The 13,772-nt window shown below is 39.5% G+C and overlaps 1 protein-coding gene across 1 annotated transcript in view; it reads right to left on the bottom strand.

Annotated features, from left to right (window-relative positions):
• The window catches only part of LOC114469300 (bromodomain-containing protein 3-like), a 33,483-nt gene extending 20,347 nt beyond the window's left edge, over positions 1 to 13,136 (bottom strand). The window contains exons 1-7 of the mRNA XM_028456665.1: positions 13,008 to 13,136; positions 5,522 to 5,770; positions 1,695 to 1,806; positions 1,470 to 1,607; positions 918 to 1,062; positions 682 to 851; positions 77 to 469 (exon numbers count right to left, since the gene is read on the bottom strand). Of these exons, the coding sequence (XP_028312466.1) occupies positions 77 to 469; positions 682 to 851; positions 918 to 1,062; positions 1,470 to 1,607; positions 1,695 to 1,806; positions 5,522 to 5,607 (1,044 nt within the window). The 5' untranslated portion in view covers positions 5,608 to 5,770; positions 13,008 to 13,136. The remainder of the gene's footprint in view (positions 1 to 76; positions 470 to 681; positions 852 to 917; positions 1,063 to 1,469; positions 1,608 to 1,694; positions 1,807 to 5,521; positions 5,771 to 13,007) is intronic.
• Between the last annotated feature and the right edge of the window lie 636 nt (positions 13,137 to 13,772).

Genomic DNA, 13,772 nt, shown 5'->3' with positions numbered 1-13,772 from the left:
ACACGTCAGGGCCGTGACATCACAGCGTCCGGACTCACTGATTCGTGGTATTGCACCATGAATCATCAGATGTTACCCTGGCGGTGCTCAGGTCCATGGGGTGTTTGATGATGTCGTGGTAGTCGTGCAGCTCCAGGGCTTCAGCGTCCACGGGTTTGTAGAAGGGCCAGGCATACGCCGCATGCTTCTTGGACAGCATTTCTTTCAGGATGGCGTCGCAGTGCTTCAGCTGCTCGCCCAACTTCCCACTCTTCCGGCCGCCTGCCGGGCCGCCCGCCCCCGCTTCGCCCACCGCCGCCTCTTCGACCGTCTCTCGTCGGGTCTTGGCAGGGCGGGCGGACGCCTCGCGCCGAGACGAGGCCAGTTTTGGCGGTTTAGTGTCCTGAGCAGACGGGGAGTCGGCTCGACCTGCGGAGATGGCTGATGTGGTCGGAGTGGTCGTATCAGCTTTCCTCTTCACACCTTTCTTCTGTTTCAGACACAGACACAGACTGTAAGTGTTTTATATCAAAGTAACTTTTTAAACCTCTTGTGAAAAACATCAGGTGATACATCTCAGTAACCCTCTGCTGGGGAACAACGCCCTCTTTGGACAGAGAAGGTACTGCAGGATTGTACCCGGCTCTCTTATTGGTAACAAATGATCTGTTGTCGTGTTGCATCAAAAAACAAAGCTGTTACCTTGACGACAGGGTGCACAGACGGCATCATGGCTGCCGGCGGCTGAGGAGTGGCGACAGGGGGTGTGGATGGGACAGGAGTGGGTGTGGCGGAGATGACAGGCGTCTGAGAGGGAGAGGGGGAGGGGTAGGAAGCGGGAGGAGAGGCCGACGATTCTGCCTGCTGACTCACTGAGGAGAAAACAGACCATCATCATCATCATCCTCCTCCTCTTCATTTGGTGGCGGCACTCTCACCTGTAGTGGCTGCTGGCAGTTTGCTCTTGTTCTTTCCTTTGGGCGCTGGAGGCAGCAGAGCCACTTCCTCCTGAGGCATCTGAGCCACTTTCTGCAGAAAGATCTTCTCTAGGGCCTGAGCCATCAGGACTATGTCATCTGTGGGCTGCACACATAAACAAAGTTACAAAACCACAAGAAAATACACACAAAACCACAACAAAGAAGGTCTGGGTTAGGGCGCCCTCAGCGATCATCTAACTGTGTTTTTCATGTTCTGAGAAGTAGTGAAAGCAGCGACTCCTAAAAGAGATGTTTAATACAAAATAAACTATAAATATCTCTCTCAGAAATATGGAAACATTTTAAAAAGACACTGTTTGACTGTACTCCAAATACTTGTAGGATGTGATTTGTAATGTGTGATACAATAAATAAAAACAAGTTAAAAAAGATAGATATATCTCGATACAGGCGATATTGTCATTTTCTATATCGCCAAAATACAAAACTTGATATATCTTGAATCAGGATATATTTCCCAGCCCTAGTGTGTATGTGTGCTGTGTGTACCTTGTTGTAGATGTAGCAGTTGGTAAACATGGTGTTGAAGTCCTGCATGGCTTCACTGGCGCTCCAATAATAATTGTTCTCCAAGCGCTTTTTGATGGTTCCCATGTCCATTGGGTTCTTTATCACCTTGTGGTAGTCCTACACATAAACACACAAACACACACACACACAGTGAGCGTGGCACAGCTGGGCTGGTAGTGGGCGAGGTCAGGAGCACAGACTCACAGCCAGGCAGAGTTTGATGGCGTCCACAGGCTGGTAGAACGGCCAGGCAAACTGATGCTTCCACAGAGTCTTCACCACTACGTTCTGCATGTACTGCAGCTGATTGGTCTTCCTGTGGAACACACATACACTAAATATAGTCAACTATTAGGCCAACTGTGTGTCTGTATTGTTCAATCATCACCGTCATACACGTGGCTGTCGCTCTGAAAATGTCAACATTTCTTCTTTCCTGTATTACTTTCTGATCACGCTCTCATTTTAATATGATTTACATATTTAAACGGAGGCGTGCCACGGACAGATGTGCGCTAACATCCACGATGATTCAGATGTTCAAAGGAAAGGAGTGTGGCTCCACAGATTCATACACCTGAATTTTATGAGGTTTTGAAGGTTAACCGTGAGCTGCAATGGCAATGTATGGAAAATCAGAGTGGACATTGAATGCATCACAGACACGCTGCAAGTAAAAGCAGAGACAACGCGGAGACGACAGACTGTCTGTGCACGTTCAGTTTAAGAGACTTCCAAGTTCCAACTGTTTCATATGCAAGTATATTTTCAGTGTGTGCGAGCTGAAAATTTTATGTGGTCGCATCTGTGCGAGTGCGTATGGGTGACATTATTTTGGACAGAGCGGCTGAGAGCTCCGTCACGTCCCACAGAGTGCACTTCTCTTTCTCTCACGCCGCACTGTGGGTGAGGAGACAGTGCACTCATGCAACTTTGCTGCGGGTAATGCAACTGAGTATAAACACCAATGTGCTCCTTTTGAGTGCGCGCAGTCTGCAAACGGAGCCAGGCATAACGAGGCCTTCAGTGAGAGCACGCTCACATTGAGGGCAACAGTGAAAAGGAAAACCATGTGATAGAACGTACACGCTCATCAGAATCAGCATGGAGGGACCAGAACTGATGGACTATGATGCCAGGACAGATGTTCAGCTGTGGTTCTCTCAGCCTGCGGTTCTGGGGCCTAATGTGGCCTTTGACTCTTTTGCAATGGCTCCCTATAGCTTTAAAAAAAAAAAAAAACTATTGAAATAAAGTGGGGTTTTTTTTGTTTTGTTTTTTACAGAGGCTATTAATGATTAATGGCAAATAAAATCAAGATATAACAATTTGTTAACCTAAAAATAAATCACATTGTGCAATGACTCAGCACCTTCCGACTTCACCTCCTGCAACATCTACAAACCATCAACTTTCCTGTGACTAACCATAAGTTTTAAATCCCTGGTAAGATAACTAAACCAACATAAACACTATTCTGGAAGAAAATAGAGATTTTAATTGTGTGGGAACAGATTAATTTAACCACCAATGTGTCGGTTAAATATGCATGTTTTATGTGTGGCAAGAAATGAGCAATTAGCATTTGTTGACCATGTGATTCAAATTCAAGTTACTTTTTGTAGCCTTTCAAATACATTAATTACAAAAATCTTATATATATATATATATATATATATATAACATTGTGAAACTGAGATGTGTAACAATTTGAAGATGCAAGATACTGTTTTATTTCTTGATGTCAATTTATTTTATTTGATCTGTTTTTAAGTTTCCATTTACATGATCAATAAAAATCAAATAAAATTAAATCAAACATTATTCTATATAACATTAACTCTACAGAATTTAATTCACTGTATTGTCTTCATTGATAAGGTAATTTTTTGGCTCCAGGAGGACTTTAATCCAGGTGAGACGAGGTTAAATGGTTCCTTGTAGAGTAAAGGTTGCAGACCCCTGACCAGGGAAGAGGGTTAGGAGACCCCACTATAAAAACTGGACCCTCTGAATTTAATTCCATGGGGTGAAGCAATGCAGATGCTAAGTTATGTTAAGGTAATTCAAGTATAGCCATTCTGCAAAATAAAAAAAACAGAATACATGTAACCTGTTGTTATGCTTTGCTGTTATTTAATGTTTTTTGTTAAATTTGTTAAAATTATATAAAAGAAATGACCTGTTATTTCAGCCACTGCTTGTTGCAGAAAAACTTAATATCACTAAAATCTGAAAACATTTTACAAATATCTCAAGTCATTGTCAATATTTACTTCATACAAAACTACGGTACGCCAGTTAAGTCAACTATTCATCAGCATGCATGGCTATGCTGTACCCCCCCCATATTAAAAAAAGGGTGCGACTAACCCGATCACTTAGTTTAATTTCGTTGCTGTACTGTAACTTGGGTATTCAATTACAAAGGTCCCCAACTGTAACTGTAAAACTGAAACTTGCTGAAATAACTCTACAAACAAGTTGGCAGCAGTCTAAAAAAAAAAAAAGAGCTGCAGCTCAGGTAGATGTAAAACAAAATGAAACAAACTTAAACCCTGGAGCAGTCATGTGACAAAATCAATCAACAGTTCTTGTTGAGGAAAATTATTATTCTGGCAACTAGGTCCTGCGCGACCTAATAACTCAAAGTTGAAAAATTTGAACTTTTTAAAGCGACTCCACACAACAACTCCCGCCATTGTCTGTAGAGCCGAGGTAGCAGCTCCTCCCTCCCACTACATGAGACGGCTGCAGTGGAGGGCTGTACTACACTTTCATATTTGGAACCGGTTCTTGGAGCTTAACCCTACCGGCAACAGCTCAAACCACGGCTTTAAAGCCACTATGACAACTTGTTGATGCTCCATTGTTGAATGTTGTGAAACAACAAATGGAGAAGGAAAAAGTGTCTGAGCACTTTTTTTTTTAAAACCATGACAGAGGGTCATGGCTGAATTTGAACCGTAAATCCCACCCACTCTGATAATCCCTCCCAGTCCCCTCCTCTGGAAGTGCACGAAGTCGCGCATGAGCGTTTGAACGTGCACACGCATAGGTTGATTGTCTGAAGTTGCATCTAAGCATGTCTTTTTTTTCTTCCTCTGATTTTCCCCTTTTGGGTTTTTTAGCAGTATATGCAGTAACAGCAAGTGCAGGTATAGCAATCTTTCCTGGTGGGTGTTTGGCAGCCACACTTTGCTGAAAACAACTTTGCACCGTGCACACGCTTCACTATATATCGTGGCAGCCAATGAGGAGGCTCCTTCGTGGGCTCTGCTCCCCCCTCTTTTCTCTAAATCCTGTGATTGGACATGGAGGGGGTAACCGCTCAGACTGTGTCTTCCGGGGTTTTATTAACTAAAATGATTATGAGGCACAGACAAAACGCAGACGTACAATTTTTTTCAGAAATTATTACTTTTACGATATACTATATAATGCTAATAACATTTTTTTCTAATTAAATAAAATAAATCGAGTGTCCCAGCTTTAAGCGCTCGCTTTGACCCATAGAGGAGATCCTCTTCTTCAGGTTTCTGTTTCTCTACCGAGAGAAGTTTCTACTCCAGTAACGTGATTAGCTCATGTAACTGCACCAGAGGCTGTTTGGAGCGAATCAGAAGTTGTTCTCTAAACGCAAACCGAGCAAAAACCAAGGTGATCAAAATATAATCTGTCCTGGGCCCATTCAGACCAAGTCCACGACTAAACCAGAGTGAAAACAGCCCCAGTTTACGATGCCATACAACAAACAATAATGGGCTCACTAACATTACGAAATTTTAGAGGAAAAAAAAGGACAAAGAAATGTCAGTTGACTTTAATTCTAGACATACTTACTTTGGATATGACCTATAACTCAATAGGAAAATAAAGAATTTAAAACAAATCTGGTGTGCAGTAGTTAGATTTTTTGTTTTAGTTTTTGTCTGAAATTGTGTGGTTAAACATGAAAAAAAAAAAAAAAAAAAAGACCGAAGGAAAACAATAATGATTGTGTCACGTACATGTGTGTGTGTGTTTCCTACCTGCCCGGTTTGGTGGGGTTGGTGACCTCGGGTGGGGCCGGGTTGCTGAGTTGGGGGGGGCTGGGGGGCGCAGCCTCGTCCGACATGGTGGACGGCGGTGAAGACGCAATGCACCCTGGGAAGGCAGCGTCCGCCGTGAAGGTGAGAAAAACAGCTCCCTTTGTGTGTGTGTGTGTGTGTCTCAGTGTGTGTTCAGCTCAGCTGCTGCTGCCAAAGCTTCCTCATGAAGACAAACTCCCATCGCACAACCTGAAACACACAGACACACAACTCAGGACAGGCACGACAAACGCCAATCAATAAATAACCGACCATTTGCTCGGGGAAAAAAGATGAAAACAGTGAAAACTGCTGCTCCAAAGTTTGTTTTGAACTACATTGTAAACACCCCCTTATTGACATTGTTGGCAAAGTTTGGTGCATTGTATTGTGGGATGTGGAGACCTGTAGACAGATCATACATTGGTAAGTGTTTTTACTTCATTCTTACTGTGATTTATTGTGATTGCACCAAATAAACTGACAAAGTGACCTACTTTTATTGTATGTTGTTTAAAGTAGGGATGTAACGATTAATCGGAAGGCAGTTAAAAATTGATTTATAGGTATCACGATTCATATCGATTTTCTGAAAATTGAATCGCAGTACTTTCTTGAAACAGCAGAGGGTGCTATCTATTCTCTTGTCCAGAATCCTAGGTGGCGGGCGGAATCTCCTACTACTCTCTTTCTGGCCGCCTTCTACTCTTAAACATGTTCATAAATGATTCCTTACCCTTATAGCACCAAAAGAACATCTGTAATACTACGTCAATATCTATAAAAGTCACGTCTTTCTATTAGCTCTGTCTGCTAGCATAGCATCTCTTCTTCACTGCACAAAATAGCTGCATCCCAACCCACCACTGGGATACCAGCGCCCTCTGCTGGTCCAAACAAATATCTGGCAAATACAATATAATTTTTGTTGTTAAGGCACAAAATACATTTTCAGTTGCACTTTTAAAAAGAAAAATAACTATCATGCAGTTTTGCATTGTTTACTATAGAACCAGAATTTAAATTAATATGCTTCTTCATTTGTATTATTGAATAGTTTATCAAGGGATTTTTTTTGACAATGAAAAATAAAAGGAAAATAGTACAGTTTTTCCCCCCAAAAAAGGGAATATTTTTCAATCATTACTTGACTACAGTCCCATTTTGTAAAATAAATCGTGAGAGAATTGTATCGTGAACCCAGTATCGTGAATCGAATCATATCGGGAGTTGATTGAATCGAATCGTATCGGGAGTTGAGTGAATCGTTACATCCCTGGTTTAAAGTGTTAATATGTGATTGTGTTTGCAGCTCCATGTGTGCGTACGCATCACATTCATAACACTGGACTTTTTGGTGCAAAGTGGACTCACCGCGACTCAATCCTATGTGTTCTTATTGTATTTTGCCAGGGCAGCTTAACACCCAGGTCCTCTTTCACCGTATCTACCGTTGCTGCAGCATCTGTGTAGAATGTCTACGTTGTTTCTGTTTGCACTTTGCAAAAATGCCTTTATTTTCTAACAGGACTGTACAGTATTTGGTTTTTATATAGAAAAACCTTACTTACTATTGCCTGCACTTTGAAAATGTTTTCCATTGGAAAATAAATTGAAAACAATTCTGTAAAAGCTTTAATGCTTAAATTAGTGAGATTATAAATGAAGAATAAACAGACACTGATCTGTTTCACTTTCACTATTCCCTTGTCTGTGGCTCTAATGCTGCATTCATACTGATCAGCTTGCACCATGAGGTGGAATATATTTATATTTTATCTTACAGGACTAAGCCTCTCTGCATTACCCCAGAATACATGAATTAATTCATTGATTAAATAATTTATCGATCTAAAGACACCCAATACACGCAGGCTTTATCAGCTGACTTATTTAACTTATCAGTCCATCAGATATAAATCTATATATTTCCATTAAGATGTCATCGGTAAATGAAAAAATTGCATCGATGTTTAAATATTCTCTCTCCTGTCACCGTCACATCAGATCCACACAGCGACGTGTTCACACAATGATCCTCCATTTATTGGACAGGCCATTTTCTAATTGAACTGACTGGTCAGGAGGCGCGACTTTAATACTCACTAATATGCTAGCCAGAACAAAACCTGGTACAGACCAAGTTAGTCGTTCAGCCTAAGTTACCATGGTGATTTAGCCACATAAGAAGTTAGCCAGTTTAGTAGGACAGCACACACTGATTAAATCCCAGAAGTTAGCGTGATAAGAGGAAATCTAGCTTTGTAGTACAGGCCCTAAATGTGCAGTGTATTGAGGAGATATCACTGGGAATACTGGGAACAAACTAGAATAAAGATGAAGTCAAACTAATCACCGCCCTCCTCGTGTGGAGAAAAAACACCAGAAATCACAGTAAGAATGAAGTAAAAACACTACTACGCATCTGTCCACAGGACTTCACATCCCACAATGCAATGCATGAAACTTTTCTAACATCATCAAGAGTGTTTACACTGGAGATCAAAAGCAACTTTCGAGGGGAAAATTCAACCTTATACATCTTTATTTTTTAACAAAATCCTCCCAAAGATATGTAGTAGGGAATAATTAAGTTAAAAATCATAAATCGTTTCTATGCTATTTGTTGTTAAGGAAGTTAATTCTGAGAGTTTCTTCAATCATGGGAAATCGGGGACCCTGTGTGCATTCAAACAGGAAACATATTACATCCAGGGCTCGAGACTATGAAAATTTACTCGCATATGCGAGTATATTTTCAATGTATGCGAGTGAACATTTTATCAAGTCGCATCTATGCGAGTACATATGGGTGACCTTATTTTGGATGGAGCTGCTGAGCGCTTCGCCACGTCCCACAGAGTGCACTTCTCTCTCGCTCCGCGTGAGCTGAGAGCAGACGGTACGCGGTCACGCAACGTGGCTGCGAGTAATATAACGGTGAATGCACAAAGTATAAACACCAATGTGCTCCTTAGAGTGCGCGCGGTCCGTGAATGGAGCCAGGCATAACGAGTCCTTCACTGAGTGCGCGCTCACATTGAGAGCAGCAGTAAAAAGGAAAAACGTGCTGAGCTCAGCGATAGAGCGTACACGCTCATCAGAATCAGCATGGAGGGACCAGACCTGATGGAATATGATGCCAGGACAGATGTTCAGCTGTGGTTCTCTCAGAGCAGGGGTCTGCCACCTGTGGTTCTGGGGCCTAATGTGGCCCTTTGACTCTTTTGCAATGGCTCCCTATAACTTTTAAAAAACTATTGAAATGAAATTTTTTTTTTTTTTTTTACAGAGGCTATTAATGATTAATGACAAATAAAGTCAAAATATAACAATTTGTTAACTTAAAATAAATTACATTGTGCAATGACTCAGCACCTTCCTACTTCACCTCCTGCAACATCTACAGACCATCAAATTAACTGCACCTGTGGCTAACCTTAAGTTTTAAATCCCTGGTAAAATAACTAAACCAACAAAAACACTATTCTGGAAGAAAAAAGAGATTTTAATTGTGTGGGAACAATTTCATTTAATCACCAATGGGCCGGTTAAATATACATGCTTTATGTGTGGCAAGAAATGAGCAATTAGCATGTGTTGACCACGTGATTATGTGTTATCAAGTTCAAGTTACTATTTGTAGCCTTTCAAATACATTTACTAAGAAAATATATATTTTTATATAACATTGAGTTCAAGCAAAATGAGATATGTAAGAATTTGAAGATGCAAGATACTGTTTTATTTATTGATGTCAATTTATTTTATTTTAAACTGTTTAAGTTGTCATTTACATGATCAATATAAATCAAATTAAATCAAACATTATTCTATATCATTTTAACTGTATAGAATTTAATACACTGTATTGTCTTCATTGAGAAGGTATTTTTTGGCTCTAGGAGGACTTTAATCCAGGTGAGATGAAGCTAAATGGTTCCTTGTAGAGTAAAGGTTTCAGACCCATGACCAGGGAAGAGGGTTAGGAGACCCCACTATAAGAGCTGAACCCACTGAATTTAATTCCATGGGGTGAAGCAATGCAGATGCTAAGTTGGTTATGCTACTGTTAACTTAATTCAAATACAGCATTCCTGCAAAAAAACAAAACAATACTGTAACCTGTTTTGCTATGCTGTTATTTAAAAAAATTAGCTACGTCTTCTTTTAAAATTATATAAAATAAATGACCTGTTATTTCAAATTCTGTACAGTGCCACCACTGGAAAAGTTAGTGTAGCGCCCTGACAACACAAAAATCGCGCAAGATTAATTCACTAGAGCGACATTAGCCACACCGCTATCCCTTAGCCACCTGTTTAATAGGAAAACTCCCATAGAAATGTGTGATACGATCCCAGAATATTATTTGAAACCTTTAAGTATTTCCCTCAAGCTCCCTTAAAAAAATTGTGATTTTATTTGTTTCTTTGTAGATTTGAGTGTTTCTTTATTGTGCTTCTGCACTAACAATGCTAATGCTTTCCTGCGGTATTATTTGATCATTTTTGAAGGTACTTACAAGTATTATTCATTTCCAGTACACTGATGTTGCACTTTAGCATTTACAAATGTAACTTAATTTAAGTTGTTGCAATCATCAATTTTAATCTTTTCTGACCTGCAATCAGACTATAAATAGTAAATAAATAATATAAGATTTAAATAATAGTGGTTTTTTTCTAAATCTGCATTTCCACTTTTTTGTCTTAGTTTTCTGTAATTTTATAAAGCATACACTGCAGGGGTGTACTCAACAGTTTTACAGATAAACAGCACTGTATGTACAGGTGAGCTCAATGGAATAAAAGCGCCAATGTTTGCTAAAGCGAAACATCTAAAATAAAGGAAATATTTGTGTTCACACCGCTTTAAAATGAAAGTGCAAACCCATGACATTTTTTTGTATCGATAAATACACTAAAACATTTGTCATTACATAACATGGGGTGATTCACACATCTGTTTCAACTATACATATATACATCTATCTATACCATATGGAAACATGATAGTCCAGGTATTAGATAAATCTCTGTCCAGAGTTTTTTCAATAAGTCATTGTTGTTGACTAATGGATGCAGTGAGTAAATGTGTTTATCTATTAAATGTTTCTTATTCTGCATCACAGCTTTGTTTATAAGCTTAGACATTATTTAAAGCAACACTAACTGTGAATTTAGGCCATTCATTTATGTTTTCATGACATTTTGACCTCATTTTACTTTGAATGCAAATGGGAAAAAATATTGGCCGAGTTAACTTTACACCAGTAGTTTTATAGATTAAAAATTGATTCATAAAAGTTTCCACAAAGCTCTGGTTATAAATCATTAATGATTAGGCCTTTATAACACAGATATAAACGTGTCTCCAATGTGATCACAGATATCCCATTAATTAAAAATTATTAATGACAGAGCTATAGAAACTACTCATTTAATTTAAGCCATTTATTCATGTTGAAGGGACATTTTAGCTTTTTTTTTTTTTTTTTTTTTTTAAAGTTATTTTATTATTTAGAAATCAATAGGCTGGAAATCCCAGACTAGAGCAACCTTAGCAAGCTGTTTATTTGTGTTTAAGACATTTTAACATCATTTGGCTATAATTGTAGCACAATTTATTGTTGATATGGTGGAAAAAGTAAGTTGTTCTTAATTTAAATCAATTATAAAATGAGTAGGAAAGGGTTTTATTTATCTAAAAGTCAAAGTTTCTACATAAACCTGGCAGTGGATGCTTTATACCAATGTTACGTTGTTAACACATCTGGATATATATTCTATAATTTCAGCCCTCCTGTCACAAATATCTCATTCATTAAAACTAAATTGATAACAGAGCTATAAACTAGATTGTTACTGTTTTTTTACTACATGGGTTTTTTTTTGTGATGATTTAGTACAATTGCATTATTGTAAATAAAGTTTATCGTTGTGTTTCTAGAGAAACTATACAATTACCATGAAAAGGATATTACAACACATTATTTTGTAATCAGAAATAATAGAACAAAGTAAAATAAATACAAATTGAAGCCATTTAGTGTCGTTTTCTTGGCATTTTTAGCCTTATGAGTCCTCAGAGAGACAGGCAGATATCTAATTGTTGCTGGGTGAAAAAATAATACTGTCCACACAAACTTATTTGATAACGAGATTATAAAATGACAAGGAAAGCTGTTTCATTAAAAATAGGCTAAAAACAAAAAGAAAAAGGTTTCCACGTAGCCCTGGTTTGGAATCATTGCTAGATTTTAATGTGTACGTTGTTTTCTAATGATTGAGGTTGATAACACACATCATGATATGATATACATAATAAATATTGTTTGCTCTCCTGTCACAAATAGCTTATTAATTAAATATTAATTGATGATAGGGCTATAAACTAAAATTGTATGCCGATTTTTACTTTTTTCATGTTTTTCTGATTATTTAGTGTGATTGTATTAATGTTGTCTGTAAGGAGAGTCTCTACAGTTAACAAGAAAATTATTTTATAAACTTTTTTTGCTATTAGAAATACTGGTCCAGAGCAAAATACATACAAACTGAGGTCATTTATTGATTCAGCCTTAAATGAGTCTTCATCGAGACAGACCAATATCTAATCTTTGCTGAGTGGAAAAATTATTCTGTCCACATGAATTTATTTGCCAACTAGATTATACAAAGACAAGGAAAGTTGTTTGATTAATCAGGATTGGGTTAAAATGTTTCCACGTAGCCCAGGTTGGGAATCATTGCTTTAAATTGCAATGTTTACGTGGTTTACTAATGCTGGAGGTTGATAACACACAGACTGACATGAAGAGTCTCCTCCGCGCTCATAAAACCAAACGGTTCACCGGCCTCTCACCGTCCGACCCTCCGGTTCGGAGCAGCACGATGCTGCCAACCAGCGGCTAACGACCGAGCTAATGGCTAACAGCAGCCGCTGTCACCACGGTTCGTAAACGCGCAATGAGAGGATTCTATCCCGGGCGTAACGTTCAGCTGAGTCGGTGGGCTCGGTTTGTGGACAGTGGTTCGGCTGAACCGGGCCCAGCGCCTCCGCTCCTGCCGAGCTACCATCGTTAAACTCGCTGTAAAAGATGGCGGGCAAGCCACAGTCGAGGAGAGCTAGGCGGCTACAGCAGCTCGGAGATCGGAGAAAGTCAGTCACAGCGCCGTGGAGATGGACGTGAACCGTACCGGGAGAGACATCGGATCGCCTGCTTGGCGCTTACCGACCCGTGAACACCCGAAGGCAGCTTTGAATCCGATCCAAGCAGCTGTTTGCGTTCCGTGTTTGCAGCCAACAAGCCATTAGCCTGTTAGCTGAGCTTTGTCTGAAGGCGCCGAGCGGCCAAAGGCTCCGAAACACCGCCTTTACCAGTGGCCAGGCCACGGTGCGTCCGACCACTCAGACCACATCCCGCCCCGTGCAGCGCGCTTACTGTGGCTCGGTGCTCGGTGCGTCCCTCGACGGCTCCGGACGGTTCTTCAGGATCTTTGATTTAGTTCATAATAGATTAGTTATCAGCTGTCCGCCTCTGCGCAGGCGCACTGACAGGTTTAGAGGCGCCGTAGGAAAAAACTACTTTTCCCAGCATACACAACGCAGCGGAAGGGGACGAGCATAAACATTATATGTACGTAGACGACGCATCGACTGCCGCGTCTCACTCGAGCGGTGCGTCTACAGGGCGGCCATCTTGGACCGGTGGCAATCGCTCCTAAAGTGCATTACATCTATAGAGGAATGAGGTGGTACACAATTAAAGTTGTCAAAAATCGCTCAATTCTCAAGCAATTTTCACGGGATTTGTTTGTAATAAATGTCAGACATGATAGATAGATATATAGATAGATACGCATAAATAGAACTAAAGGAACCCAGAAAACATTCAGATGTGCTCAGGTTTTTATTGACATTGGCTATACATTGAATTAGACAATTATTATTATTGTATAATTGTACTACTACTGTATTATTATTATTATTTTCTTTGTTTCGCGCACCGACTACCAAGTCAAATTCCTTGTACTGTCCTAAAAACTGTACTTGGCCATTAAAACCTTTCTGATTGTGATTCTTATTGCTATATTATTATTATAATATATTCTTCTATTACCTTGTTATTTAATCTCGTTTATTATTAATATTATTGTTTTCATTATTGTATTATAGTTACTGGATTTTTATTATATTATTTTATTAT

The sequence above is a fragment of the Gouania willdenowi genome, chromosome 9 (assembly GCF_900634775.1).
Source record: "Gouania willdenowi chromosome 9, fGouWil2.1, whole genome shotgun sequence".
NCBI lineage: Eukaryota > Metazoa > Chordata > Actinopteri > Blenniiformes > Gobiesocidae > Gouania > Gouania willdenowi.
The sequence above is the reverse complement of the archived record's forward strand: the minus strand, read 5'-3'. Positions and strand labels throughout refer to the sequence as shown.